Genomic DNA, 26,505 nt, shown 5'->3' with positions numbered 1-26,505 from the left:
GGTCGTCCCTCAGTCTTCTCTGCTCCAACGAAAACAACCCAAGTCTATCCAACCTCTCTTCGTAACTTAAATGTTTCAACCCAGGCAACATCCTGGTGAATCTCCCCTGCACCCCCGTCCAGTGCAATCACATCCTTCCTATAATGTGGCAACCAGAATTGCATACAGTACTCCAGCTGTGGCCTCACCAAGGTTCTATACAACTCCAACATGACCTCCCTACTTTTGTAATCTATGCCTCGATTGATAAAGGCAAATGTCCCATATGCCTTTTTCACCACCCCACTAAAATGCCCCTCCGCCTTCAGAGATCTATGGACAGACACGCTAAGGTCCCTTTGTTCCTCAGAACTTCCTAGTGTCATGCCGTTCATTGAATACTTCCTTGTCAAATTATTCCTTCCAAAATGTATCACCTCATACTTTTCAGGGTTAAATTCCATCTGCCACTTATCTGCCCATTTGACCATCCCGTCTATATCTTCCTGTAGCGCAAGACACGCAACCTCACTGTTAACCACCTGGCCAATCTTTTTGTCATCCGCAAACTTACTAATCCTACCCCCCACATAGTCATCTATGTCGTTTATACAAATGATGAATAACAGGGGACCCAGCACAGATCCCTGTGGTACACCACTGGACACTGACAGTCACTAAAGCATCCTTCTGTCATCACCCTCTGTCTCTAACAACTAAGCCAATTTTGAATCCACCTTATCAAATTACCCTGTATCCCATGTGCATTTGCTTTCTTTGTAAGTCTTCCATGTGAGACCTTCTCAAAGGCTTTGATGAAATCCATATAAACTACATCAACTGCACTACCCTCATCTACACACCTGGTCACCTCCTCAAAAAATTCAATGAAATTTGTTAGGCATGACCTCCCTCTGACAAAGCCATGCTGACTATCCCTGATCAAACCTTGCCTCTCCAAGCGGAGATAGATTCCTTCAGAATTTTCTCCAATCGTTTCCCTACCACTGACATGAGACTCACTGGTCTGTAATTCCCTGGCTTAGCTCTACAACTCTTCTTAAATAGCGGAACCCCATTAGGTGTTCTCCAGTCCTCTGGCACCTCCCCTTTGGCCAGAGAGGAGTTAAAAATTTGGGTCAGAGCCCCTGCGATCTCCTCCCTTGCCTCCCTCAGCAGCCTGGGACACAAATTATCTGGACCTGGAGACTTGTCCACTTCTAAGCCTGCCAACACCTCCAATAAGTTTTCACTCCCTATGTCAATTTGCTCAAGAACCTCGCAGTCTCGCTCCCCGAGTTCCATACCTTCATCCTCATTCTCTTGGGTGAAGACTGATGTGAAGTATTCGTTCAACGTTCTGCCAATGTCCTCTGGCTCCACCCATAGATTGACCCCTTGGTCCTTAATGGACCCTACTCTTTCCCTGGTTATCCTCTTCCCATTGATATACTAATAGAATATCTTGGGATTTTCCCTACTTTTACCAGCCAGAGCTTTCTCATATCCCCTCTTTGCTCTCCTAATTGCTTTAAGCTCCACCTACACTTTCTGTACGCCACTAATGCCTCTGCTGATTTGCTCCCCCTGTACCTGCTAAAAGCCTCTCCTTTCCTTCTCACCGTATCCTGAATATCTCTGGTCATCCATGGTTCTTTGGGTTTGTTACTCTTTCCTATCACCCTAGAGGGAACATGTTGAGCCTGTATCCTCCTCATTTCCTTTTTGAACGCCACCTCCACTGCTCTTCTGTAGATTTCCCCACAAGCAGCTGTTCCCAGTCTACCTTGGCCAGATCCTGTCTTATTTTACTAAAATCCGCTCTCCCCCAATCCAAAAATTGTTTTTGCAACTTGCCTATTCCTTTGTCCATAACAACCTTAAATTGTACCATGTTGTGGTCACTATCACTAAAATGCTCCCCCACCACCACCTCAGCCACCTGTCTGGCTTCTTTCCCCAGAATTAGGTCCAGCACTGCAACATCCCTTGTTGGACCTCTACATATTGACCTAAAAATTTCTCCTGTACACATTTCAAGAAATCCATTCCATCCAAGTCCTTAACACTATGTCTATCCCAATTAATGTTGGGAAAGTTGAAATCACCTAATATAATTACCCTATTGTTGTTTTTACACACCTCTGCGAATTGCGCACATATTTGCTCCTCAATTTCCCGCTGACTATCTGGGGGTCTATAATAAACACCTAACAATATGGCTGCCACTTTTTTATTCCTAAGCTCTACTCACAAAGCTTCATTCGATGCCCCCTCCAAGATATCATCTCTCCTTACTGCAGTAACTGACTCCTTAACTAATAATGCAACACCTCCTCCTCTTTTACCCCCTCCTCTGTCTCGCCTGAAGATTCTATATCCTGGAATGTTGAGCTGCCAATCTTGCCCCTCCCTCAATCATGTCTCTGTGATGGCTACTATATAACAATTCCATGTGTCAATCCTCACCCTTAACGCATCCGTTTTACCTGTAATACTCCTGGCATTAAAGTACAGGCCATCCAGCCTTGCCTTACTTCCCTGGAACTTAATGCAGCTGTACTCCCTCTGACTTGATTGTTTTATGGTATTATGATGTGTCCCTATTCTGCTAATATTTTGTGTCCTCTCCCCCTGCCAAATTAGCTTAAACTCCTCCCAACAGCACCAACAAACCCGCCTGCAAGGATGTTAGTCCCGCTCTAGTTCAGATGTAGACCGTCCTGCTTGTACATGTCCCACCTTCCCCAAAGACGGTCCCAATGATCCAGGAATCTAAAACCCTCCCTCCTGCACCAACTCTTAAGCCACGTATTCATCTGCGCTATTCTTCTATTTCTGTGCTCGCTAGCACGTGGCACTGGGAGTAATCCAGAGAGGTCCTGCTTTTTAGTCTACTGCCTAACTCCCTGAATTCTTGATGCAAGACCTCACCCCTCTTTCTACCTATGTCATTGGTACCAACATGTACCATGACCTCTGCCTTATCACCCTCCCCCCTTCAGGATGCCTTGCAGCCTTTCTGTGACATCCCGGACCCTGGCACCGAGGAGGTAACACACCATCCTGAAGTCACGTTGATAGGCACAATAGCGCCTATCTGTTCCCCTGACTATAGAATCCCCTATTGCTCTTGCTCTATTCCTCCGCTCCTGTACAGACAGGCTGCTTGTGCCAGAAGCTTGGCTCTGTCTGCACTCCCTGGAGGAACCAGTGCCTTCATCAGCCACCAAAACGGATTTGCGAGCAGGACCCCAGGGGACTCCTGAACTACCTGCCTGTTTCTCTTGGACTGCCTGGTGGTCACCCATTCCCTTCCTTCCTCAAGTCCCTTTAGCTGTGGTGTGACCACCTCTCTAAATGCACTATCCATGATGCTCTCAGACTCACGGATGCTCCACAGTGCCCCCAGCTGCCGTTCCAGCTCTGAAACCCGAGTTTCCAGGAGCCGCAGCTGGACACATTTCCTGCACACATGCTGGTGCCGGGCACTGGAAATGTTCCCGACTTCCCACATGGAGCACAAGGAGCAGGCCACAGCTTTGAGCTCTCCTGCCATGACTTATCCCTTTAAATTAAACCTTATAAATCAATTAGGGCCCTTCTTTCCTGATCCTCATTACCTCAGAATATACAAACTATAAACCACAAAAAGACCTTAAACTATGTGATAAAAGTAGTAAATACTTATCCGACCTTACCCACTACTTACCAGTCATTCCTGTCCCTTGTAGCCTCTATTGCTGCAGCAGGGCAAGACCAGTCTCTGAAGATTTAAGAAGTTGGATAGCAAAGAAAAATGCAAATAGCACCCTTCCTCTCAGCACCGAAATCCCACTGTGCACCAAATTGTCAATACCCACCCTCACTCTGGCTTCAGGTGTCTCCCCTGCTTGTGTGCAAGCACAGTTGATGCATCTGAAGACTTTTCCATTTTCACAATGCTGGTCAATTTAATGGTTGCTTAAGAATAATGCCCTATCATCAATCACTACATTAAAAATGTATTTAACTAATTGTGCGACATTACAGAGTGCCATGTGAAGTTGGCAACACCTTTTGAACTTACCTGTCAAAATGTTTGGCTAGGATTCCCCAATCGTTCAAGATACATCTGAGCTGGTATGAGTCACATCACCTTCAGATGCTGGCCTGACTCCATCAAAATTTTGGGACTCTGAAATGGCCATACCTGCAATGGAGCTGGCAATGCGTGTGGGTCCAGGATCCACATCCTTATCGCGCAGAGCTGAAAATTGTTGGCAACTGGAATGGGAGTAGGAATCCAGGAATTGGATCCCATCGGCTATGTTTTTTGCCGTTCCACCTTTGTTCCTACACAGACGAAGGCATGAAAATCTGGCCCCTCTTGTTTTGTGAAGACACTGTACATTTATATGTTCTGGAAACAATAAAGGGCAATTTGCATTCTACATAGTAAGGAGTAACAAGCCAGATTTAGTTAACAACCCAACTGTGGTTGAACATTTATCTATTAGCAACCATAATATAATTGTTTATGTTGTGTTTGAAAACATGAGGCAGCTATTAATATTCTAGATTTAGGTAATGCTGTCTTCAGTAGAATGAGATGGAGATTGCAGTTCACTGGGAAAATGTGTTAATTTGTAAATTGATAAAGATCAGTGGGAGGTGTTTACCTCCACAAATTTGAAGTCACCAAAACTCTGCTTCCAATGATCTTATCACACCAACTCCAGTTCACCTATCAGTCCTATGCTTGTTAACTTACATTGGCTCCCGGTCAAGTAACACCTTAATTTTAAAACTCTCATCCTTATTTTGAAGCCTCTCTGTGGTTTTATCCCTCCTTTTCTCTGTTATCTCCTCCAGCCCTACAAACCTCCGACATATCTGCACTCATCTAATTCTGACCTCTTGGATATCCCTGATTTTAATCACTCCACTATTGGTAGTTTGGTCTCACTGCCAAGTCCTAAGCTCTGGAATTACTTTCCTAAACTCATCCCACTTTCTCTTCCTTAAAGATGCTCCTTAAATTCTACTACTTTGACCAAGTTTTTGGCCGACTGCCCCTAATATTGTCTTACATCTAATTTTGCCTTATAACAATCCTGTAAACATTTGCATATGTTTAGTTTTACAGTTATGAGTTTTATAAGTTTCTTATATTTTGGGACTGTAGCTTTAAATTTAGGGTAAATGGAGGTGGCCATGTGACCTGTTCTGAAGTTTGCCTAACAGTAAGCATAAGTGGTTTGATTGTGAAGAGGACAAAGGTAGGCTTGGGTCGTTTTACTGAGAAGATGCAAGGTATTTACACTTGGGACAATGGCAGCAGTCACTGAGTTTACAATGAGTAGACTCTTGAGTTCCTGAAGACCAAGAAAGGTGTTAAAAGGTACCTTGCTGCAAACAATTGTGCTATAAACTGTCCGCATACTTCTAAGATGAAAACTAGGAAGGCCCCAATGCAAGGTTAATGTTTTTTATGCCAGGGGAAAAGGGCAGAGTAAGCCATTTTTGAGATCAACTTACAGGCTTCCTTACAAATCAGTGAATATCATAAACAGCAGAGGCTGAGCTATACCTTGAGTGCCCTACCATCCATTCTTAATTAGCACATTCATTTAGATAATATCACCAACTTTAATTTTAACACCTATGTGTTCTATTGTACTATTGTCGTTGACATCTTTTGATGATCTGCTTCTATTACTGCTTGTTTGTCCCTACAACCACACCCCCCCACCCCCCCCTCCACCTCTTTGTCTCTCTATCTCTCCGCCCCCCACACACACACCTTAAACCAGCTTATATTTCAACTCTTTCTTGGACTCGAACGCAAGTTCTGTCGAAGGGTCAAGAGGACTCGAAACGTCAACTCTTTTCTTCTCCGCCGATGCTGCCAGACCTGCTGAGTTTTTCCAGGTAATTCTGTTTTTGTTGAGGCTCTGTATGGTGAGGAGAGAGAAAAGTCTAAAAGCAAAATACTGCGGATGCTGGAAATCTGAAACAAAAACAAATAGTGCTGGAAAAACTCAGCAGGTCTGACAGCATCTGTGGAGAGAAAGACAGAGTTAACGTTTCGAGTCCGTATGACTTCTTCAGAGCTAAAGAGAAGTAAAAATATGGTGAAATATATACTGGGCACAATTTTCCCCCTGTCGGTGGGGGGCAAGTTCAGGAGTGGGGGGGCACACCCCCAATTTACTTGGGCAGGCCAATTAAGGCCCGCCCAGTGTGACATCTGCCAGGAAGTGCTATGCGCTCCCTGTACGGGCGGGGGTGGGGGCGAGGATTCCCTAAGCTGAGAGTGTACTCTTTCGTGCATGCGTGCAAAAGACTGCACTCATCTCCCTGCCAATTGGCGCCAAATTTAAAAATGTTAAATATAGAAAAATAAAATTTTCCTGACATTTGCCCTCATGTGACACTGTCACATGAGTTGGGATATGTCCATCACTTTTAATTAACTTTTATTAAATTTTTAAAAACCTACATGAAACCTCATCCTGCTCGTGGATGAGGTTTTATGCTTTTTCTGAAGCCCACCAGGGCTCCTGGCCTGCCCACCAACCTTAAGGTTGGACGGGCAGGTCCTTTAACTACTGCAATTAGTTTTTAAATGGCCTCAGTTGGCTGTTGACAGGTCGGCAAACGTACAGCTGATTTGGCTGTGCCCCCACCGACCTGAAAATTGAAATGACACTGGTTGACGTCAGGAGTTCCTCCCGTGTCATTTTACACGTCAACGAGTGAACCCCACCCTCTGCTCACTGACCTCAATATCCTGCCCACTGTTTAAAGGAGGTGGGACAGGTGAAGCTGGATAGAGGGCCAGTGATAGGTGGAGGCAAAGGAGAGATTGCAAAAGATGTCATAAACAGAAGGTTGAAGGGGTGTTGATGGTGGTGATATTAGCTAAAGGAGCTGTTAGTGGTGATATTAAGGGTAGAAAGCAGAATGAGCAAATGACAGATGGCCCTAGTGGGTGTGGGGCGGGGGGAGAGGACGGTGTGGGAGAAAAGATCGAAATAGGCTAAAAGGTGGGGATAAACAATGAATAAAAATGTAAATAAATTTTTAAAATAAAAATAGGTGGGAAAAGGAAATATATATATAAAAATTTAAAAATAAATATTTTTATAAAGGGGATCAAAAAGGGGTGAAGACGGAGGAGAGAGGTCATGGTCTGAAGTTGTTGAACTCAATGTTAAGTCTGGAAGGCTGTAAAGTCCTAATCGGAAGATGAGGTGCTGTTCCTCCAGTTTGCGTTGAGCTTCACTGGAACATTGCAGCAGGCCAAGGGTGGACATGTGGGCATGAGGGCAGGGTGGTGTGTTGAAATGGCAAGCGACAGGAAGGTCTGGGTCATGCTTGCGGACAGACTGAAGATGTTCCGCAACATCTTCCGATGGTCACCCAGTCTGCGTTTGGTTTCTCCAATCCAATCAGACTGGAGGGAAATATACAGAGAGATCTCATAGGGCATGATATCAGGACCACTGCTTTTTTGATATATATTAGAGACCTAGACTTAGGTATACTAGGCAAAATTTTCAGATGACACAAAACTTGGAAATGTAATGAAAAATGAGGACAGTAGCAAACTTCAGGAGGACATAACTGGTGACATGGGCAGATAAATGGCAGGTAAAAATTAATGTAGAGGAGAGTGAAGTGGAGGATTTTGGTAGGAAGAATGAGGAGAGGCAATAGAACCTGCTACGGTATTAAAGGGAGTCCTGGAACAGAAAGACCTTAGGATTTACGTACATAAATCTGTGAAGATGGCAAGAGAAGCTTAAGAAGGCTGAATTTAAAATAAACATGTGGAATCCTTGCCTTTAAAGGTATAAGAGTACAAGATCAAGGAAGTTACACTAAACCTTTATACTGTGAATCATTGGATAGGCCTCAGCTGGAGTATTGACCAGTTCTGAGCACCACATTTTAAGAAGGATGTCAAGATTAGTATTTTAAACTTAAATAAGGGCAATTATGAGGGCATGGAAGCAGAGCTAGCTAAAGTGAACTGGCAAATGAGGTTAAGATATATGTCAATAGAACTTCAGTGGCAGACATTTAAAGGGATATTTCAGAATAAACAGAATATATATATTCCAATGAGAAAGAAAAATCTCAGGGGGAGGACCCATCATTTGTAGTGAACTAAAATAGTTAGAGCCAGTATCAAACTTCAAGAAAAAGCATATAATTACGCAAAGAGGGGTGGCAGGTCAGAAGATCGAAAAGAATATAAAGAACAAACAAAGAATGACAAAAAGGTTAATAAGGAGGGGAAAATTAGAGTACAAGAGAAAGCTAGCTTGTAATATAAAGATGGATAGTAAGAGTTTCTATAGATATTTAAATAAGAAAAGCTAACAAAGTAAGCATTGGTCCTATAAAAATTGCATCAGGGAATTGATAATGGAAAGGAGGGAGATGGTGGATTAATTAAGCAGGTATTTTGCTTCAGTCTTTACTATAAAGGACACAAGTTAAATCCCGGAAATAGCTGTAAATCAGGAAATGGGAGGAAGGGAGGAACTTGGGAAAATTACAATCACCAGGGAAGTAGTATTGAGCAAATTGTTGGGGCTTGAGGGCTCACAAATCCCTAGGCCTGGATCTGGATGGACTTCATAAGGTTTTGAAAGAAGTGGCTAGTGAGTTAGTTGATGCACTGGTTTTAATTTTCCAAAATCCCCTCGATTCGGGGAAGGTTCCATTAGATTGGAAAATAGAAAATATTCAATTTATTCAAAAAGAGAGGGAAACAGAAAGCAGGAAACTATAAGCCAGTTAGCCTAAATCTGTCACAGAAAATTAGAAGCTATTATAAAAGATGTTATAGCAGGGCACATAGAAAAATTCCAGGCCATCAAGCAGATCCAAAATGGTTTTGTAAAAGGGAAATTACGTTTATCAATTTATTGGAGTTCTTTGAATGAATCACATCTGCCATGGATAAAGGGGACCTGGTGGATGCCTGGATTTCAAAAAGGCATTTGATGTAGTGCTACGTCAAAGGTTATTGCAGAAAAAAAATCAAAGCTCATGGCGTACGGGGTAACACATTGGCATGGATAGAAGATTGGCTAGCTAACAGGAAGCAGAGAGCAGGCATAAATGTTTTTTCCTGGTTGACAGGATGTGACAAGCAGTGTGCCACAGAGACCATTGCTGGGACCTCAACTTTCTACAATTCATTATAATTGACTTGGATGAAGGGACCGAAGGAGTGATTGCTAAATTAACTGACGACACAAAGATAGGTAGAAAGTAAATTGTGAAGAGGACACAAAGAGGCTGCAAAGTGACATAGGTTAAGTGAGTGGGCAAAGATCTGGCAAATGGAGTATAATGTGGGCAAATGTGAAATTGTTCATTTTGGCAGGAAAAATAAAAAAAAGCTTATTATCTAAATAGTGAAAGATTGCAGGGCTCTGAGATTCAGAGGGATCTGGGTGTCCTAGTGCATGAATCACAAAAGGCTAGCAGGTAATTAGGGACGCTAATAGAATGTTATCATTTATTATGAGGGGAGTTGATTACAAAAGTAGGGAGGTTAGGCTTCAGTTGTACAGGGCATTGATGAGACCACATCTGGAATATTGTGTACAGTACTGGTCTCCTTATTTAAAGAAAGATGTAAATGCATTAGAAGTAGTTCAGAGAAAGTTTACTAGATTAATACCAGGAATGGATGGGTTGTCTTACAAGGAAATGCTGGGCAGGTTAGGCTTGTTTCCACTGGAATTTGGAAGAGTAAGAGGCGACTTAATTGAAACCTTTAAGATCCTGAGGGGTCTTGACGTGGTGGATATGGAGAGGAAGTTTCCTGTTGTGGGAGAAACTAGAACTAGGGGTCAGTGTTTAAAAATAAAGCATTGCTCATTTAAGACCGAGATGAGGAGACACTTTTTCTCTGAGGGTTGAGTCTTTGAACACTCTTCCTCAAAAGGCAGTGGAAGCAGAGTGTTTGAATATTTTTAAGGCAGAGCTAAATAGATCCTTGATTAACAAGTGGGTGAATGGTTATAGGAGTGGGCAGGAATGTGGGGTTGAGGTCACATTCAGATCGGCCATGATCTCATTGAATGGCAGAGCAGGGTCGAGGGGCTGCCTCCTGCTCCTAATTCGTATGTTTGTATGCAAAACTCTGTCGATGAGTTTTACTGAAATGAAATTGAGTATGAGGGACTTCAGTTATGTGAAGAGATCAAAGAAGACAGAATTGCTCTGTTCAGAGCATAGAAGGTTAGGAGGAGATTAAATATGTTTAAAATAACAAAGGGTTTTGATAGAGTAGATGGGGAGAAACTGTTTCCATTATTAGTAGGATTGGTAACCAGGGAGAACAAATTTAAGATAATTGGCAAAAGAGCCAAAGGTGAGCTGTGAGATTTTTTTTTAAATATTTTGTTATGATCTGAGATATATATCTAAAAGGGTGCAGAAAGATTAAACTGGGATCAGTGTCCTCAGGGGGAGGTTCACTAATGTGGTTGGAAAGGGTTTAAATTAAATTGACAGGGAGTGGGCACCGGCATAAAGAAGTAGAAAAGAGGATTAAGATGCTTTAAGTGCGACTGTTGGCCAGGACTAGAGAAGGGGGTAGCTCTATATTAGATAAGAGCAGATGAAGAAGAACTATGAGGAATACAAAGACAGATTTACACTGCTTATATGTAAACACAAAAGTGTGGTGAATAATGTTGGTGAGCTACAAGCACAAATAACCATGTAGGAAGATGAATTATTGACAATGACGGAAACGTGACTTAAAATGGTGAGGATTGGACGCTTAATATTCAAGACTATGAAGTAGCCATAGAAAATAGGGAAGGAACAAAGGGAGGTGAGGTGACAGTATAGATTAGGGAAGATCCTGTAGTGTTGGAAAGAAGCTTAAGGGGGCTTAAATGTCCATAAGGGGACAAGGACAGAATCCATTTGTCTACGTTGAGAAATAAAAAAGGTTTGATCACACTACTGAGAATATTCCAGAGGCCTCCAAACAATGAGAGAGATATAGAGGAACAAATCTGCAGGGAAACCAGAGATGTTCAAGAAGTATGGAGTGGCGCTCTTGGGGGACTTTATCCCAGTTGATATTCCAGTAATTAATGGTGGAATATATTCTGGTGCTGGAAATGAGGTAGGCCATGTGTCTATGGGGGAGCACCTGGGTAAGAGTGATCATTGTAACATAAGGTTTAGGTAAATAATGGAGAAGAGCAAGGAAGAACCTAAAGAGAAGAGAGTTAACTAGGAAAAACTAACTGAACAATGGGTGATCTTTAAGGAGGAGATGCTTCAGCTACAGGCTAGATACATAACAACAAGGAAAAAGGTAGGGGAACCAAAACCAGAGCTCCTTGGATGGCAAGGGAGGTAGTGAATATGATGAAATACAAAAGGGTGTGTCATGCATGACCAGGTGAATCCTTCAAGTGTAAACCAGGTCAAATTGGTTGAGAGGAGAAGTGAAGAGGGAAATGAAACTGGCAAAGAGAGAATATGAGAATAGAATGACTGTCAACATAAAAGGGAAACCAAAAATTTTCTACCAGCATGTAAATAGTAAGCGGATAGTAAGAGGTGAAGTGGGACCAATTAGGATCACAGAGGGTGATGTACGATTAGAGATGCAGGACAAGGCTATAGTATTTATTGAGTACTTTGCATTGGTGTTTTTGAAGGATGAGGCATCTGACAAAAAATATTCATAGAGTTAATGGCTTGGATGAAAATTGATAGGTAGGTTTATTGGACATAATGCTGGCTATGCTCAGAATAGAATTTATCTGGTCCTGATGGCTTGCATCCCAGTTTGTGAAAGGAAGTGGAGATAGCAGAAGGGCTTGCATTGCCATATTCTTCCAATCTTCTTGAAATATGGGGGAGGTGCCAGAGGATTGGAGAGTGGCAGATGTGACACCCTCAGTCAAGAAAGGGTGCAAGGACAATCATAACAGCTACAGGCTAGTTAGTTTAACATCAGTGGTGGGTAAGATTTTCAAAAGCATAATCCGGGGAAAGAAATCAACAGCATTTAGAGAAGTTTGAGTTAAATAAGAATATTCAGCATAGATTTGCAAAAGGCAGTTAGTACTTGACTAATTTAATTTTTTGATAAAGTAACAGAGAAGATTGGTGAAGGGATTGCAATGGATGCTTAATAGGGATTATAAGAAAGTGTTTGCCCTGCAGCTGCTGAAAAGCCACCCCCTCCTTGTGGCTGATCTGGTAGGTAGAGACCTGCCTGTGAGCCCCCCCTTAAAAGTGAGGTGGTGCTGCCTTGCAAAGCCTTGCACTGATGACTGCAAGTGCTGCCTGAAGCAAGGTAGGCAAACAAACCTCGAAGTCCTGAGCAAAGTGCAGCTTGCCAGGTGCATGTCGCTTATGCATTAGTTGTGAAACACATTGATGCGTAGGCGAATAATTCTGGTGAACAGGGCTTATAATGAAATGCTAAGGTATTGAAATTAGGTTCCTGATGTGCGGCGGCAGGTAACGTGGCCCGACATTGACAGGTGGAGCGGACGATCACAAACTGGTTTCACAATGGCAGGCCAATTTTTGGCCTTCTCGGCATGTTGTTCCCTGCCGGCTGCCATGAAGCCCAACGCCAATGGGGTCGAAAAATTCCGGCCATTGAGGATAAAAGCAGGGAAATTATGCTGAGCCTTTATTTTTATTATTTTATTTTTTATTTTGGTCACGACTAAAGTATTGCATCCAGTTCTGTGAGGGCTCTTAAAAGAATGCAGAGAATGGTTCCAGGGATGGGGGTTTTAGGTATAAGGTTAGATTGGAGAAGCAGGGATTGTACTCCTTTGAGCAAAGGAGATTGAGGCGAGATTTGATAACGGTGTCCAAGATTATGACAGGTTTGGATAAGGTAGACAAGGAAAAACTGTTCTCATCAGCTAATTATACAAGGACTAGGGGATACAGATTTAAGGTTTTGGGTAAGAGGGACATGATGTGTTAATAACCTGGAACTTGCTGCCCATGAGTGTGGTGGAAGCAGAGATGATCAGTGATTTCAAAGGGAAATTGAATGAACACTTGAAGGAAATAAACATCTAGAGCTATGAGAACAGAGAGGGGGAATGGGTCTGATTGGATTACTCTATAAAGAGCTGGCATAGACTTGATGGGTCAAATGGCCTCATTCTGTGCTGTAAATGAGTCTGAATAGTAACTTTGAAAAGGGAATTGGATAAAAACTTTAAAGAAAAAATTGCAGAACTATGGGAAAAGAGCAGGTGTGTGGGACTAATTGGACAGCTCGTTAAGAAGAGCTGGCACAGGTATGATGGGTTAAATGGTTTCCTCCTTTGCTGTATGTTTCAATGAAATTACTTCCCAGTGAACTGTGTTGATATTGATATGCAGCAGTAACTGGTATACTTTGCCATTTTTTATGTACACTTGCTGTGTAAACTTGTACACAAGTTGACCAGCTTCATGCTTGTGTCCAGTCATATTAGAAAATAATTAGTCTACTGGTGTTCTACATTCCAACTTCATGGACTTAATTGGCTGTAATTGGGATATCCTGATGTTGTGAAAGGTGCTATAAAACTGCAAGTTCTTACTAAACAAATATATAATTTGACTGAATTGTAAGTTGTCTGATTTGCTAATGTAAAAATGGAGGTATCCAAATGTATAAGGATATAATTTGTTATACTTTCTTTCTAGTATCTTTCTTAGCATACATAGTACTTACTAATATTTGTCCACTTGAGTTCACCGCTTTGAATCTTTATGGATTAATTAATAGAATTCATAGGAATCAACAAAAAAAGGCTAAGTGGGGTTTCCAAAATCCCTCCTGGAACTTAAAAGTTTCAGCTTCAAAATCTTAAGTGAAATATATCTACTAAAGCTCTGTTCTAAGACGTCATCTTTTTTAAAAAAAAAGATCCTATTTACCATATTTAAACATCAGTTATACAGGAGTTAGTTTTGATTAAATCAATACTATTGCAGATATTTTGTTATCAATTTTGGAATTGTGAACATTTTCAGTTTCTTTGAAAACTGACTAGCTTTTTAAAAATTTAAATGTTGACTTCTTTGTGAAATGAAATGGTTCATGTGGTTTGGCATTGCTTTTGATTTAAGTAGCTGATTGTTGAATTGTATTTAAATAAGATGTTAGTGTAGAGGGAAGTACCTGCAATGTAATTTGCTTAGTCTTTCAAAACTCTTCTCAGTGTTTTAATTAGAGTGCCCCCACCCCCAAAACAAATAGGCGACTCCACAACTCCTGCAGTAATATTCACAGATCTGGGAAGAGAAACTGGATCTCACTCAAGGGGATTGGCATAGATATCCATTAGGAATATTGTATTCTAATTATTCATGCTGTCTGAGATCATTTTGCATTCACATTTAAGCCAGGTTATGGTTTCACAATGATTAACAAAACAAAGCTTAAAATGTAGTTTCACAGTAGGCTAATGTTGCAACCATTCACTGTAAGGACAAGCAACTATCACTGCAAGAAGTTTTCAAAACTGTATTGGGGCAAGTGGTTAAGTACGCTCTTCTCCCTGTACGTATACATGCTGAGCTTTAAAATGCCCACGTTCAATCTGTTTTTAAAGTACTTGTACCACTTGATTGTGTGTCAGCAAATAAATTTATCCAAATCTATTCATATTCATATTGCTTGCATTCAGCAAATGCGTTGCATTCTGTGAATGTGCAGTCAGGCATTGTGTTTGTAATGTCATTTTGACAATTCCTGGTATTTTCATTTAATGTTTCCAACTGCTATGCCTGATGTCAGCTGTCAATAAGTCACTGAGTTGTTGATTCACAATTATCACATGGTATAATCACCAACTTCTCACTGTATTTGATTTCCTTGAAACTTCATTTTAGAGGAAAATAGAAAGGAAGAACTCACATTTATATAGCATCTTTGACATCCTCAAGATGGCCCAGTGTGCTCACAGTGACTTAACAACCATGATTCCAATTCAAAAGTAATTATGTGAGCAGACATTGCAGCCAATTTGTTCACTGCAACTCCCATAAATATAGTAAGATAATCAACCAATTAACCCATTTTAGTATCATTTTTGTACAAAGCCTAAGTAGATTTCTTGGTTCACAATATTTTTGAATTAAGTTGTTAAAGCTAATTATTTTACTATAAATACGGTAGTCCTTAAAGGTTTAAATCTCTCTAAAATTGTGGAGATTGTTTGGCTGCACAAATAACAGGATGTGTCTACCAACAATCACATCTGATTCCTCTGAAGTTTGCACCAATAGACCTCTTGTCGTTTGCACCTGAAGACCTTGAATCTAATTTTTTTTCCCCACAAAAAGCTTGCTATAGCTGATACTGGTGATGCTAGTGCTAGCTATTCCAAGATTCATATCTCAAGGCATTAGTAAAATGGTGCTGATATGAGGTGGGATTTAACCAGCCCTTTCAGGACAGGCTGGGAGGCGGAAATACAGGTAAGAAAGCATGGGAAGGTGGCGTGCCTGTCATCTTCCCGCCACCATGACATCTTGCCAATGGCAGGAAAGGCACAGACAGGCTGCTCGCCTGAAAGTGTCTCTTCTGCCTCCACTGGTACTTTGTCAATGGCAGGGGATCCTTTGCTGTATTGGAAGATAAATCCTGGCAGGCTCTGGGAGGGGGGGAGTGCCTCCTTTTCAGGCACACTTTGGCCCATTGAGGCGCACCCCGGTGGAAATGGCCACCCCTGTGGCAATAGCGACACATGCCCTTAGCAAATCACGCCCCTCCCCAGGCTTGCCTGACTGGCCCAGCTGACCCAAATCCTACATTGGACTTTGGGGACACATGGTCTTCAATGTACCTTCACCCTGGAGGTCCTCTGGCCAGCGGCCCCTCGAGAGTGCCCTTAATAGAGACAACAGCCACTTAATTGGTAAGATGCGGCCCACTGACCACCGAAGCATGTTTGCATCCTTGTTTTTGCCCCCACTACCTGCCATTTCCATAAAACCAAGCCTGTACTTTCTTATTGATTGCCTTTTTGCTTTTCACAGTTCTAGTTGAAGAAGTCTATCGTGCGCAAAAGGAACGGGATGCAGCTGTTATGGCTAGACTTAGACTTGCCAATGAGGAGAGAGATGAAGCTCTTGTGCGAGCTAAACGGCTAGAACACGCCATTGAGGGGTATGTATGCTACATTTAAAGACAGCTTTTATTCTTCAAAAAAAAAATAATATTCTGAATGAAAGTAGAAAAATTTAAATGTACCCCATACTGTGCTTCCCAATTAATTATCACCTTTAGCTTTAATGACATCGTAAATCTATACAAATATTTTAAATTCAGTGCAAAAGATAATCAACTATATAGTTCCAATCTGATACTTGACATGTTTTGGACTTTTTGCACTCCTTTGATCTGACCTTATTTGCATCATTCCATTATGGTGATTTGCAATTTGTGTTTTTTTGCACAGTGCTGCTGACTGCTTAATGATATGGTTGGCCATATCATTGCACTATTCAAACAGGTTTAGATAAATTTGTTTTAAATGCAAGATTCAATTGCTATTAATTTAATGGGGAGAATTTTCTTTCGGTTGGGCGGGCCGGTCAGGAGAAGTGCGGGCAGGTGCGGAGCCAATCACAACCCATGATTGGCTGCATGCCTTAATTGGCGTGACGTGTACTCGGAAGCGCTCAGCGCTACCTGTGCAGGTGGGGGGAGTCAGGGCCTGTGTCCTTCCACACGAAAGAGGGCAAAAATCTCCTGAGGCACAGAGCTGCCTCAGGAAAATTAAGTTGTCATAAAGATGTGAAAAATAAAAATTATTCAGACATGTCCCCTCATGTGACATTGTCACATGAGCTGGGGCATGTTTATGAATTTTCATAAAACATTTTATTGAATTAATAAACCCTTCATGAAACCTCATCCCGCCCACAGATGTGGTTCCATGAAAAATGCAAAGGCTGCTTAAGGTTGGACAGGCAGCCCTGACAAGTACTTTAGTTCATTAATGGCCTTAACAGGCCTTTGACAGTTTGGCGGGCGTGCAGCCGACTCTGCTGCGTGCCCACCAAACTGAAGATCTGAATGACGCGTGGTGACATTGGAAGCACGCCGGACGTCACCGTGCATTATTTTACGTGTCGGCGTGCACGGCCCACCCTCACATGCTGAGCAGAAGATTCTGCCCAATATCTTTGTTTACAGTCAATACAGGGATAAAGCAGAGTATAAGTATTAGAGGTGCTGGTGAATTTAATAAATGACAAGGAAGGTAATGGTACAGGTACAGACTTTAAGTAAAAATGTGCTTATTTTAGGTGCTCCATAGAAACCAAAAATAAATCCACTGGGCTTTAAGTTGTTTTTCTTTTTATGAAATAATCTGTGCCAAATCTCTAAAGGTTTCTTCAGGATAGATAGAAAATTGGCTAAATTGTTTACTTAACAGTGTGTATTTGGAATATTTTTGAAACAGCATTACTAAGCAGGTGTTGAGCAAGGTGAATGGGTATATGGGTGTAAAAAAGGAAGGAAGAAAATCCAATATTGACTTCTACAAAATAAATCAGGAGTATGATGTTTCCTTTGTAAGGTTGTTGATCACAAATCCCGTTCTATAGAAAATCAACTCAATATTTGAACTAATTAAACAATTAATCTATCTTCTATGTCTACCTTAAATGGAAAATAATTTTCCTTTTCCCTTTGATTAGGGTGCATTTCTGGATAGGGGAATCCCACCCTACTAGTAAATGGTGGCACCTCCTCTGCCTATGTAAGGCAAAGCTGCACGAACAATTCCACACTCCTTTGCTCCCCAAAAGATTTCTTCAGCTCTGTCAGTGATCTGAGTGCTGGTTGCCGGGGCCTAATACATGACCCTTGTATCCATCCCAAAAATTCAAATTACAGGGATATGTTGCAGGATATATTTTCCTTATTCGGATTTCTTTAACATATGCTTGTTAACTTTTAAGTGGGCATGTTTCCAGGAGATGCACAAAGATGGGAGTGCCGTTTTTTGCCTACTTCTGTCTGAAAGATAGTTGGGAGAGTTCTGGAAAATTGATGCCATTAACTTCAATATCACATAAAGGGACAGTCATGGTATAAAGATATATTGGAAATATTTAAAACGCAAAATATATAAAACTAGTTTTGAAACCTGTGCAAAGGTACCTAGGAAGCTAATAGATAAAAAGCATAATCTTAATGAAATGAAAGATTATGTACATATTTATTGCCATTATATAGGTTATGATAGAGATATTAATAGCACTTCAGTATTGTTGATCTTCATATGAGTATTAGCCCTCGAGTTGTTTGAATTCCATGGTGTTCTCCTTTAAAAAAATTAAATTCTATATTTGTATCTTAAAAATAGATATAAAAGTTACTTCTATTTGATTTTGACCCACATGAATGTTTCTTTGCTTCCATCCCTTTATATGTTTGTCTCTTTGTTCCAAATATCTTTGCAGAGAGATTGGTCAGCTAATTGGTCAGTCTCTTTCAGATAACTGCAAGCACCTGCTAAAGAGCCCTTGCGTTTTCCCTTCATCTATTTTGAGAAGTATCTGACCCCTATTCTGTACCTCCTTTCAAGCTCACAAAACCATCAGATTCTTAATGTTTTCTTGCTGATCAATGACAACTAAAAAGGTGTACTTTACTTGCCATTTTGTCTACAAGCATATGACTTTTAACAACATTTTTTTTGAAACACCAACCATTTCTGTCATAGATGTATTGTTTAATGCTTTCCCTTCATAAACTTCAGCAACCAATTTCTAAGCTTCTCCTGTTGGGAGGAAGCAAATAAAACAAAATGCAGTACTGGTACAATCCCAATTTTTGTGTTTCTGCCAGGTACAACTCTGTCTTACATCGGTATGAAAGCAATATGTTGCATTTATAAAACCATTATTATAAGAAGTAAGAAATAAAGAAAAATTGCTCACTGTTTATTATTCACTATTTAAGAGGGGAACCACATGCATTCTTGAAACAGATTAAACTGTATTTATTTTATCATGGAATCCTATAACCCTACAATTCAGACACACTTTGTTGAAGTTGGAAGGTATCTAGTACATTTTTGGTTGAGAATCCACTACAGAAACACTTGTGCAAAGTCTTTTTTGTAAACGACAGACTATTTTTAGAAATGTGAAGTTAGGCATTGAAATAGATTTATGAAGGGCAGAATAGGCTAATGCCGTGTGAGTGCTAGCATTGCCGCCATAGCAGCTCTGTCTTCATCTCTGCACATATGAACAGTTGATCCCTGTAGTCATATATAGCAGTAAGCATTAATAACTTAACAGTCTGCAGACAGAGCTGAAGATATGGAGCATTATTGAAGGATGGAATAGAGCAGGTGGCACTTTAATATGTTTAGTGTCATGGTTGACTCTAAAGACTAGTAGAATGAAATTACTTGAGGTTGGAAAGATTTAGGAAGTGAACTCATTTTGCTGTGCTAAGGAAATGCTACTGATCAGGCTCTCTGTGTCCCTTTTCTAGGTTGGAAAATATTAACCCTGAAGAAAATGACATGGTAAGCCCTTCTCTAAGGAGATTTTTTAATGTCAGTCTTATATCTTAGAGGCTTAAGCACAATTGAGTGGTTTCTCTGAGCTAAGAATTGGGAAAATATGAATTTGACACACTAAAAATGTACATTTCAGATGTTCTATAAAAATTCACATTTTATTCAGTGTACTTTTTGTGTGTGACCATCAATTAAGATCTAAGCCAAATAAAATCTGATTCAAAATTCATGTATAACTGTCATAAATGTTATTGATAGACATTGCAGGAGTTACTGAACCGAATCAACAATGCAGATACAAGAAGAGGAATTGACAAGAATGGAGATTTAATTGTGGATCGAATACACAAAACCATGGAGCGAAAGAAGAAAATAACTGCTGAAGAAATTAATGCGGTTATTGAGGAAAGGGACGCTGCCTTAGGAAGAGTAAGTATGTTTACTCAACTAAGATTTATACCTTTAACCAACTACCTTCTCCCTAACAATGTTATCATTTAGTAAATATTAATTTAATAGCAATAAGCACATATTGAAGAATAATATCAAAATATGTGTGATTTAAATTTTAATCTAAGGTTTGAAATTAATTTTCAGAATAATGTGTGTCAATTATACAGCAGCCATACTTTCAGTGACTTTAAAATGATCATGAAAGAAGATTCTTTGGTTGAAGAGCACATTCTTCAGTATTGCTATGAAACATTGTGCAGTGTTTTTAAATTTGGTTGTGCTGGGTGTCTACCATTTCTCAGCATTTTCCAACATGCCTAGTAAGGCAATCAACCTGTAATCACCCTATACTATTCAGATGCTGGACTTCATTTTCCAGCTCATTTATGACCTGATGAGATCCTGGAGGCCAGTAAACTAAAATGAGATGAGGCGCACTGGTCTACTGATGAAACGCAGCCTAGATAACAAGGGGATAAAAGAGTTTTTTATTTTAAAAAATCTTTGCCAGCTAATACAGAGGACCAAGGGGAGTTAACTGAAGTCTGAGGTGACCTGAGGATTAATACCCACGGTGTTGGGTAGGAACTTTGCAGTAGAGGTGTGCCCACATGGTGTATGGATCACCTCCATGTAGGTTTTGTGTCTTCCTGCTAACAGAGTCAAAACTAGAGGCACAAACAGCTGTAATCTTGACGTCACTGTCAGGATTGCATTCCAAGGATTTTCGGGGCCATAATATATTGATATTTAGGTCATTTTTACTTCACCTATCATAGTGAATTTGCCTCTGTAAATTCCAAAGTCATTTATTAGATTGCTCAGTAAACAGACAAACTAGTTGGAATCTGCGTGAAAACAAATATTTAAATCTAACCTCAAATATTTGAAAATTCATAGTGCATTCATATTTCTTTCTATCAAAACACACACACATAGCTAAATATTGACACCTAGCTGCTCGAACATTATACAGCTAAATCTTGAACTGTATTTATTTATAACAGTTAACAGATGTATCACCACATGACACTTTACTTGTGTTCACTTGTGGGTGAAGTAAATGTCAAACCCAGCAGCAGGACAGAGCAAGACTCAATCTTTTAATGTTTGTATTCTTATTCCTGATGCAGTGAGTGATAAAGTAATTGTTATTGTCAAATTCATAAAAATATCCATACAATTACATTTCTTCTCCTTTTCATTGTAAATTGAATGATATGAAGACAAAGATGTTATACCATGAAATGCACAACATGCTGTTATAGAATAGTTGGCCTCCCATGGCAATAGTGTCTTTTGAGTATTTTTCTGTTAACCTGTTGTTGAAATGTCAGAAAAAGGTTCTTGAGGAATTGCTGGCACAGATTTAATAATGCCAGAATCAACTTGCCTATAAGAGGCTTAGTGCAGGTTGTTTGCCACATGAATGAGGCTGTTCAAATTACATGATTGTAGCCACCCTGATAAACCACTCAGTTTCACCAACAAAATAGCTTCCCTACCGATACTTCTCTCGGATTATATATAATGACCACTCTTAAGTGATCACAGCAATTGTTTTCTCTAGCAAAAATAAAGCAATGCACAATGATTGACAGGGAATTGACACAAATGGAATCCCCAATCATTTGTCCTTTCATAGGATATCAAAAGCAAGCCCTGGATTGGTCAAAAGGCAGAAATGGAGGAAATGAGAATGAGTGAGGATGGAGGGCATGAGCCAGCTTTATGTTTGTTATCACAATCTGCTTCTTCCCCTTTAATGCCAATGGATAAAACAAAACAATTGCATAATGAAACAATCAAGTATCTCCTTCCAGTAAAAGTCAACTGTGACCTGTGCTCCTCAGCAGCCCACTGTAGATTCTTCATGCCTTCTGTTTCCCTATATTTAGCCAAACACCAGAATAAATACATTGTGGTAACTCCCAGGAAACCATGTGTAGACCTGAAATGTTTTGGTGGTGCTGATCCAATACCAATTAAACAATGAAACAGCAAAAAGGTTTTCTCTTCATGGAAATGATAGGATTGCCCAAGGCAGCACATGTTTCCATGTATGTGAAATCTCTCATTTCCTGTGTGTGTAAACTATAATTTTGTGGGAATTCTGCCATTCTGTAACACAGGTGCTGCGAGTCTTTGGAGATGCTAATGAAGAAGCTACCTCTGGCAAGCAGGACGTTCTTCACTTGTTTAATGAATTTATGCACCACTAATTAGTTTATGATATAGCTCTCATCTGATGCAGCCTGAGTCATAATGATTGAAAACTGTTAAGACTTTCACAGACTCTTGACAGTGCAGTACCTGTGGATGAAATAATCTTTCATCAGGTTTAAATTGTCACATAACTTCCATATGGCTTCTCTAGTGTAGCATAGTCTCTGGAGACACCGTTTTTGAGATAGATTGGGGAAGGTATATCATGGTCAGTATTTCTTGGTGAAGAGAAAATATCTCTGACTCATTTCTAAATACCTCTAGTGATTCCTGATCTGCCTGGCTTCCCAGGATGTTCCTGCTCCAAATAACACAGGTAAGGGGTTGTGCTCAAAGGAAACTAATGAGTTGTAAATGGTTCTGAACAGCATGCAATCATCACATCACTTCTGACCTTAGGATCATAGGACAATCATTGATTGATGAAGCAGGTGAAGATGGTTGGACCTAAGTTATTACCTTGAAGAACTCCTGCAGCGATGTCCTGGGGCTGACAACCACAATTGTCTTCCTTTGTGCTAGGTATGACTCCAACCAATGGAGAGTTTCCCTTTGATTCCCAGTGACTTCAATTTTGCTAGGGCTCCTTGATGCCATACAAGGCAATGCTGCCTTGATGTCAAGGACAGTCACTCTTACCTCAACTCTGGAATTCAGCTCCATGTTTGGACCATGGCTGTAATGAAGTGTGGAGTTGAGTGAGCCTGCGCAAACCAAACTGAGCATTGGTGAACAGATTATTGCTGAATAACTGACCAGTCTGGATTTGTTCTGCTTTATGTGGTCAGGACATACCTGGACAACTTTTCACATTGTTGGGTAGATGCCAGTATTATAACTATGCTGGAACAGTTTACCTAGGGGCACAGCTGTTTCTAGAGCACGTCTTCAGTGTATTACATCGCCCTTAGAGGTATCATCCTTATCCTTGCCTCCTATTTTCATGTCTTGGTTGCTAGCATAACTTGTGGATGACTAGAGATCATTTGACAATGCAAGCTTGGACACCATTTAAGCACGGATGCCTGTATTAATGTTCTTTCAATCCAATTATCTACCTTCCAAGCCAAAAATGAGATCCTTTTGGAAATTGGAGCCCCGGGTCTGAATTGGAATAATACCACAGTGTTTGTGAGAAAAATTCGACCTCTATACTTGGAAACAGCCTTAATGTTATCTGGGTTCACTCAATGGCTCCCAAACTACCTCTGAACATTCTCAAAGTACTGCATGAAGCATCCTCTCCATAAATGAAGATTCCACGGGCTCTTCAGGAAGGTAATGTTTAGACCTGATCCATTGTTCCTGCTGTTCTATGGTGACATCCATTTGCCCTTCCTCTCTTCCCTGGGTGCTTTTTTGTCATTTTTCCTATTTGATTCCTGTGAGATTGATGTGTCAAGCTGGTGCCTGCATTCTGTGAAGCATATGATGCATGCACATCAGATGGCTCAGCTTGACATTCCTGCCACTAGAGATGAGTGCATAGAAATCCCTACACACAGAAACTTAACACAGGAGTTTTCCTGAATTATCTGAGTACTGACTGCCAGTACCATTGCATTGAGTTACACATTGCTGGCAGGCAGATATCTCCCTGATTTAAATCTTCTATTAGCTCAACTCCCATAACTTAATTTTTATTTAAGATTCAGTGGTACAGTAAGTTAACATGTTGCCCTTTTACTTTTATAATTAGGGTTCAAAAATATTCAGATGGCAGGAGTGAAAAATGTCCTCTGATGACTGTGAGGACCTTAATTGAAATTGATTTGGCAGCTCAAATCTGATTATGCTGGGTACATGTCCCCAACACAAAGCTGTCAATAATTTGGTAAAATCAACAGCCTCTCAGAGTTGTAGGAATGTTTTGTTTGAGATACAAGGAGGGAAATGTTAGGCCTATGTTGCTCAGGAAGGTGATGGAATTCTTTGGTGCAACAGCCACCCTGTTTATTTTGTTTGCCATATAATGAGCTGTTAATACAGCAGGGATGAAAATTAAATATGCAGAACCACCTAGCAACAGCACCAGTACCTAATAAAGATCAGTGGCTCACTTGTTTGCCAAAATAATTATGTAAAAATGTACTTATTGTACCTTGTACAAATAAAGCTCCTGTTGGAGGTAATTTGTGAAATGCTGGCGCAGGAACCTTGCAGTTCCTGGAAGCACAGTAAAGTGAGCATGTGCTGACATTTGATTGCTGATTCATTGGTTGAGTTATAATCCTGTTCTTATCAATTCACTGGAGTTTGCTTGATTACTTCTGGGAGTCTGAAAAAAATTAAGAGTTCTCTTCTTGGAAATTTATCTTGTGCTTTTGAGTTCCCAGGAGATAAAGTAAGATGAGAAAAGTGTTCATGACAGTGAAAATTGTACATCATCTGTTGGAAGCATTGTGCCCAATGGACCAAATGGCATTTTCTTGTTCCGTATTTTATGTTCTTACGTTAAATGTCTTGATCTTGTGAACTAGTTTTGTATGGCAATTTTACTTTTAATTTGCAAATATGTGCTTTTCCTATTTCTGGTGCACTCTAAATCAGTTGACAGTATAGGCAACTTGGAGTGTGCGTTGTTGTATAACGGTGAAGAATATGGTGAAGATGGCTGTGGATCATACCTCGAATCAAGTTAAATCTACCTGGCTCAAAATGTGCTTTATTTTAAAGGCATAACTAAGCTTTTGCTTATGGATATGAAGATGAAAGATCAGATGAAATGCATCTCTAGCTCAAGAGGAAATTTAGGAAAGTGATTTAACTGTAGGTCAACTACCTGGCCTCCTGGCAGGAGAATGTTCCTTTTGGCATGCATGCTTTGCAGATTGACATAATTTGGAATTTTTTTTCAAAACTTGGAAAGGGCAGAGAATACAAAAAAATAAAAAGCAATATCTCATCAACTTTTTTCAAGTTTCAAAATGAAGTAAATGCATTCTCAGAAGTTTTTACTTCAGAGTTTAATTTTCATGTTTTAAATGCTTGTTCTATTTTGTTGGTGCACCATATATTTACTGAATATGTTAAAAACATATCCAGTGGTAGTGCTCAATGCTACATCATCTTTTTTCTTCCTGAATAAATTTGACATGATATGTAAAAGGACAACAGTTAAGGTAATTCCATGGAATACATAAGCTTGAACCTTTGTGCAGAAAAATGCTTACGATTATAAAGAAAAGTTGGCATCTGGTCAAAGCATTTCTTCAATTAAAATGCAAATAAAGTAGGCATCTTGTGCTTTGGGACTCCTGCTAGGAGCAGCCTGTAGAATTTCACCTTTTGTTGACATTTATGTGATTTGGAATAGATCAGAAGAATAGTTGTGCAAGATATTTTAGATTCCCTATTTGAGTCTATGAATTTAATTTAACATGCAGAGATGAATTTTGAAATATTTATCTATTTTTGTCAATGCAACTGATTTAAAAAAACTCCATTCAACACTTGAAAATGTTTTAATTAATGTCAGCTGACATGTCAATAATTAGACTATAGTAAAGTGAACCTGGATTGAAGAAATAAATTTCACCCAATTTAAACATTCAAAAATATTGTTTAACATGTAGTCTTATCTTCATGTCTTCGTCATGATTGCTCTGCCCAAAGTTAGGTCTTTGGCTCATAGTCTTCTCCATGGGCAGAATCTTCTGTCTGTCGGTTGGGCCGGTCGGAAGCAGGCGTGGAGCCAATCACCGCCCGCAATCGGTTGTGCGCTGCCATTTTATGTGCGCCTGGCAGTGCTCAACGCTACCATTGCAGGACGGGAGAGGAGGGAGAGTTGGGGCCTGCGCTATTTCATGCATGCGGATGAAAGAGGGGGAGACCTCCCTGAGGCACGGAGACTAAGTTTAGATTGTTAAGTTTGAAAAAAGCAAGATTAAGATTATTCAGATATGTCCCCTCATGTGACATGTTAATGAATTGTGAATTTTTATTTATTTATTTAGAAAAGCCTTCAGGAAACCTCATTCCGCCCGTGGATGAGGTTTCCTGAAAAATGTGAAGGCCGCTTGGGCTCTTCTCCTGCCCGCCAACCTTAAGGTTGGACAGGCAGCCCTGTCAATTACCTAAATTGGTCTATTAATGACCTTAACAGGCCTTTGCCAGTTCGGCCAGTGCGTGCCTGCCGAACGAAAGATCGAATGACACGCAGTGACGTTGGGATGCGCGTCACTTTACATGTTGGCATGCGGGGCCCGCCCCCGCTTGCCGACGTGAAAATTCTCCCCTATGTCTCTGTCCTGTGCCTGTCTTTTCATTTTCCAATAACTTGCTTCAA

The 26,505-nt window shown here is 40.4% G+C and overlaps 1 protein-coding gene across 14 annotated transcripts in view; it reads left to right on the top strand.

The window, feature by feature from the left end:
* Positions 1 to 26,505, top strand: part of mipol1 (mirror-image polydactyly 1) — a 363,283-nt gene that overhangs the window by 144,833 nt on the left and 191,945 nt on the right. For all 14 annotated transcript variants that reach the window (XM_041214749.1, XM_041214747.1, XM_041214748.1 and 11 more), the window contains 3 exons: positions 16,027 to 16,156; positions 19,511 to 19,544; positions 19,797 to 19,967. In XM_041214749.1, coding sequence (XP_041070683.1) covers positions 16,027 to 16,156; positions 19,511 to 19,544; positions 19,797 to 19,967 — 335 coding nt within the window. The remainder of the gene's footprint in view (positions 1 to 16,026; positions 16,157 to 19,510; positions 19,545 to 19,796; positions 19,968 to 26,505) is intronic.

This window comes from Carcharodon carcharias, chromosome 20 (assembly GCF_017639515.1).
Source record: "Carcharodon carcharias isolate sCarCar2 chromosome 20, sCarCar2.pri, whole genome shotgun sequence".
Classification (NCBI taxonomy): domain Eukaryota; kingdom Metazoa; phylum Chordata; class Chondrichthyes; order Lamniformes; family Lamnidae; genus Carcharodon; species Carcharodon carcharias.
Note: the sequence above shows the minus strand (reverse complement) of the source record. Positions and strands in the feature narration are given on the sequence as shown.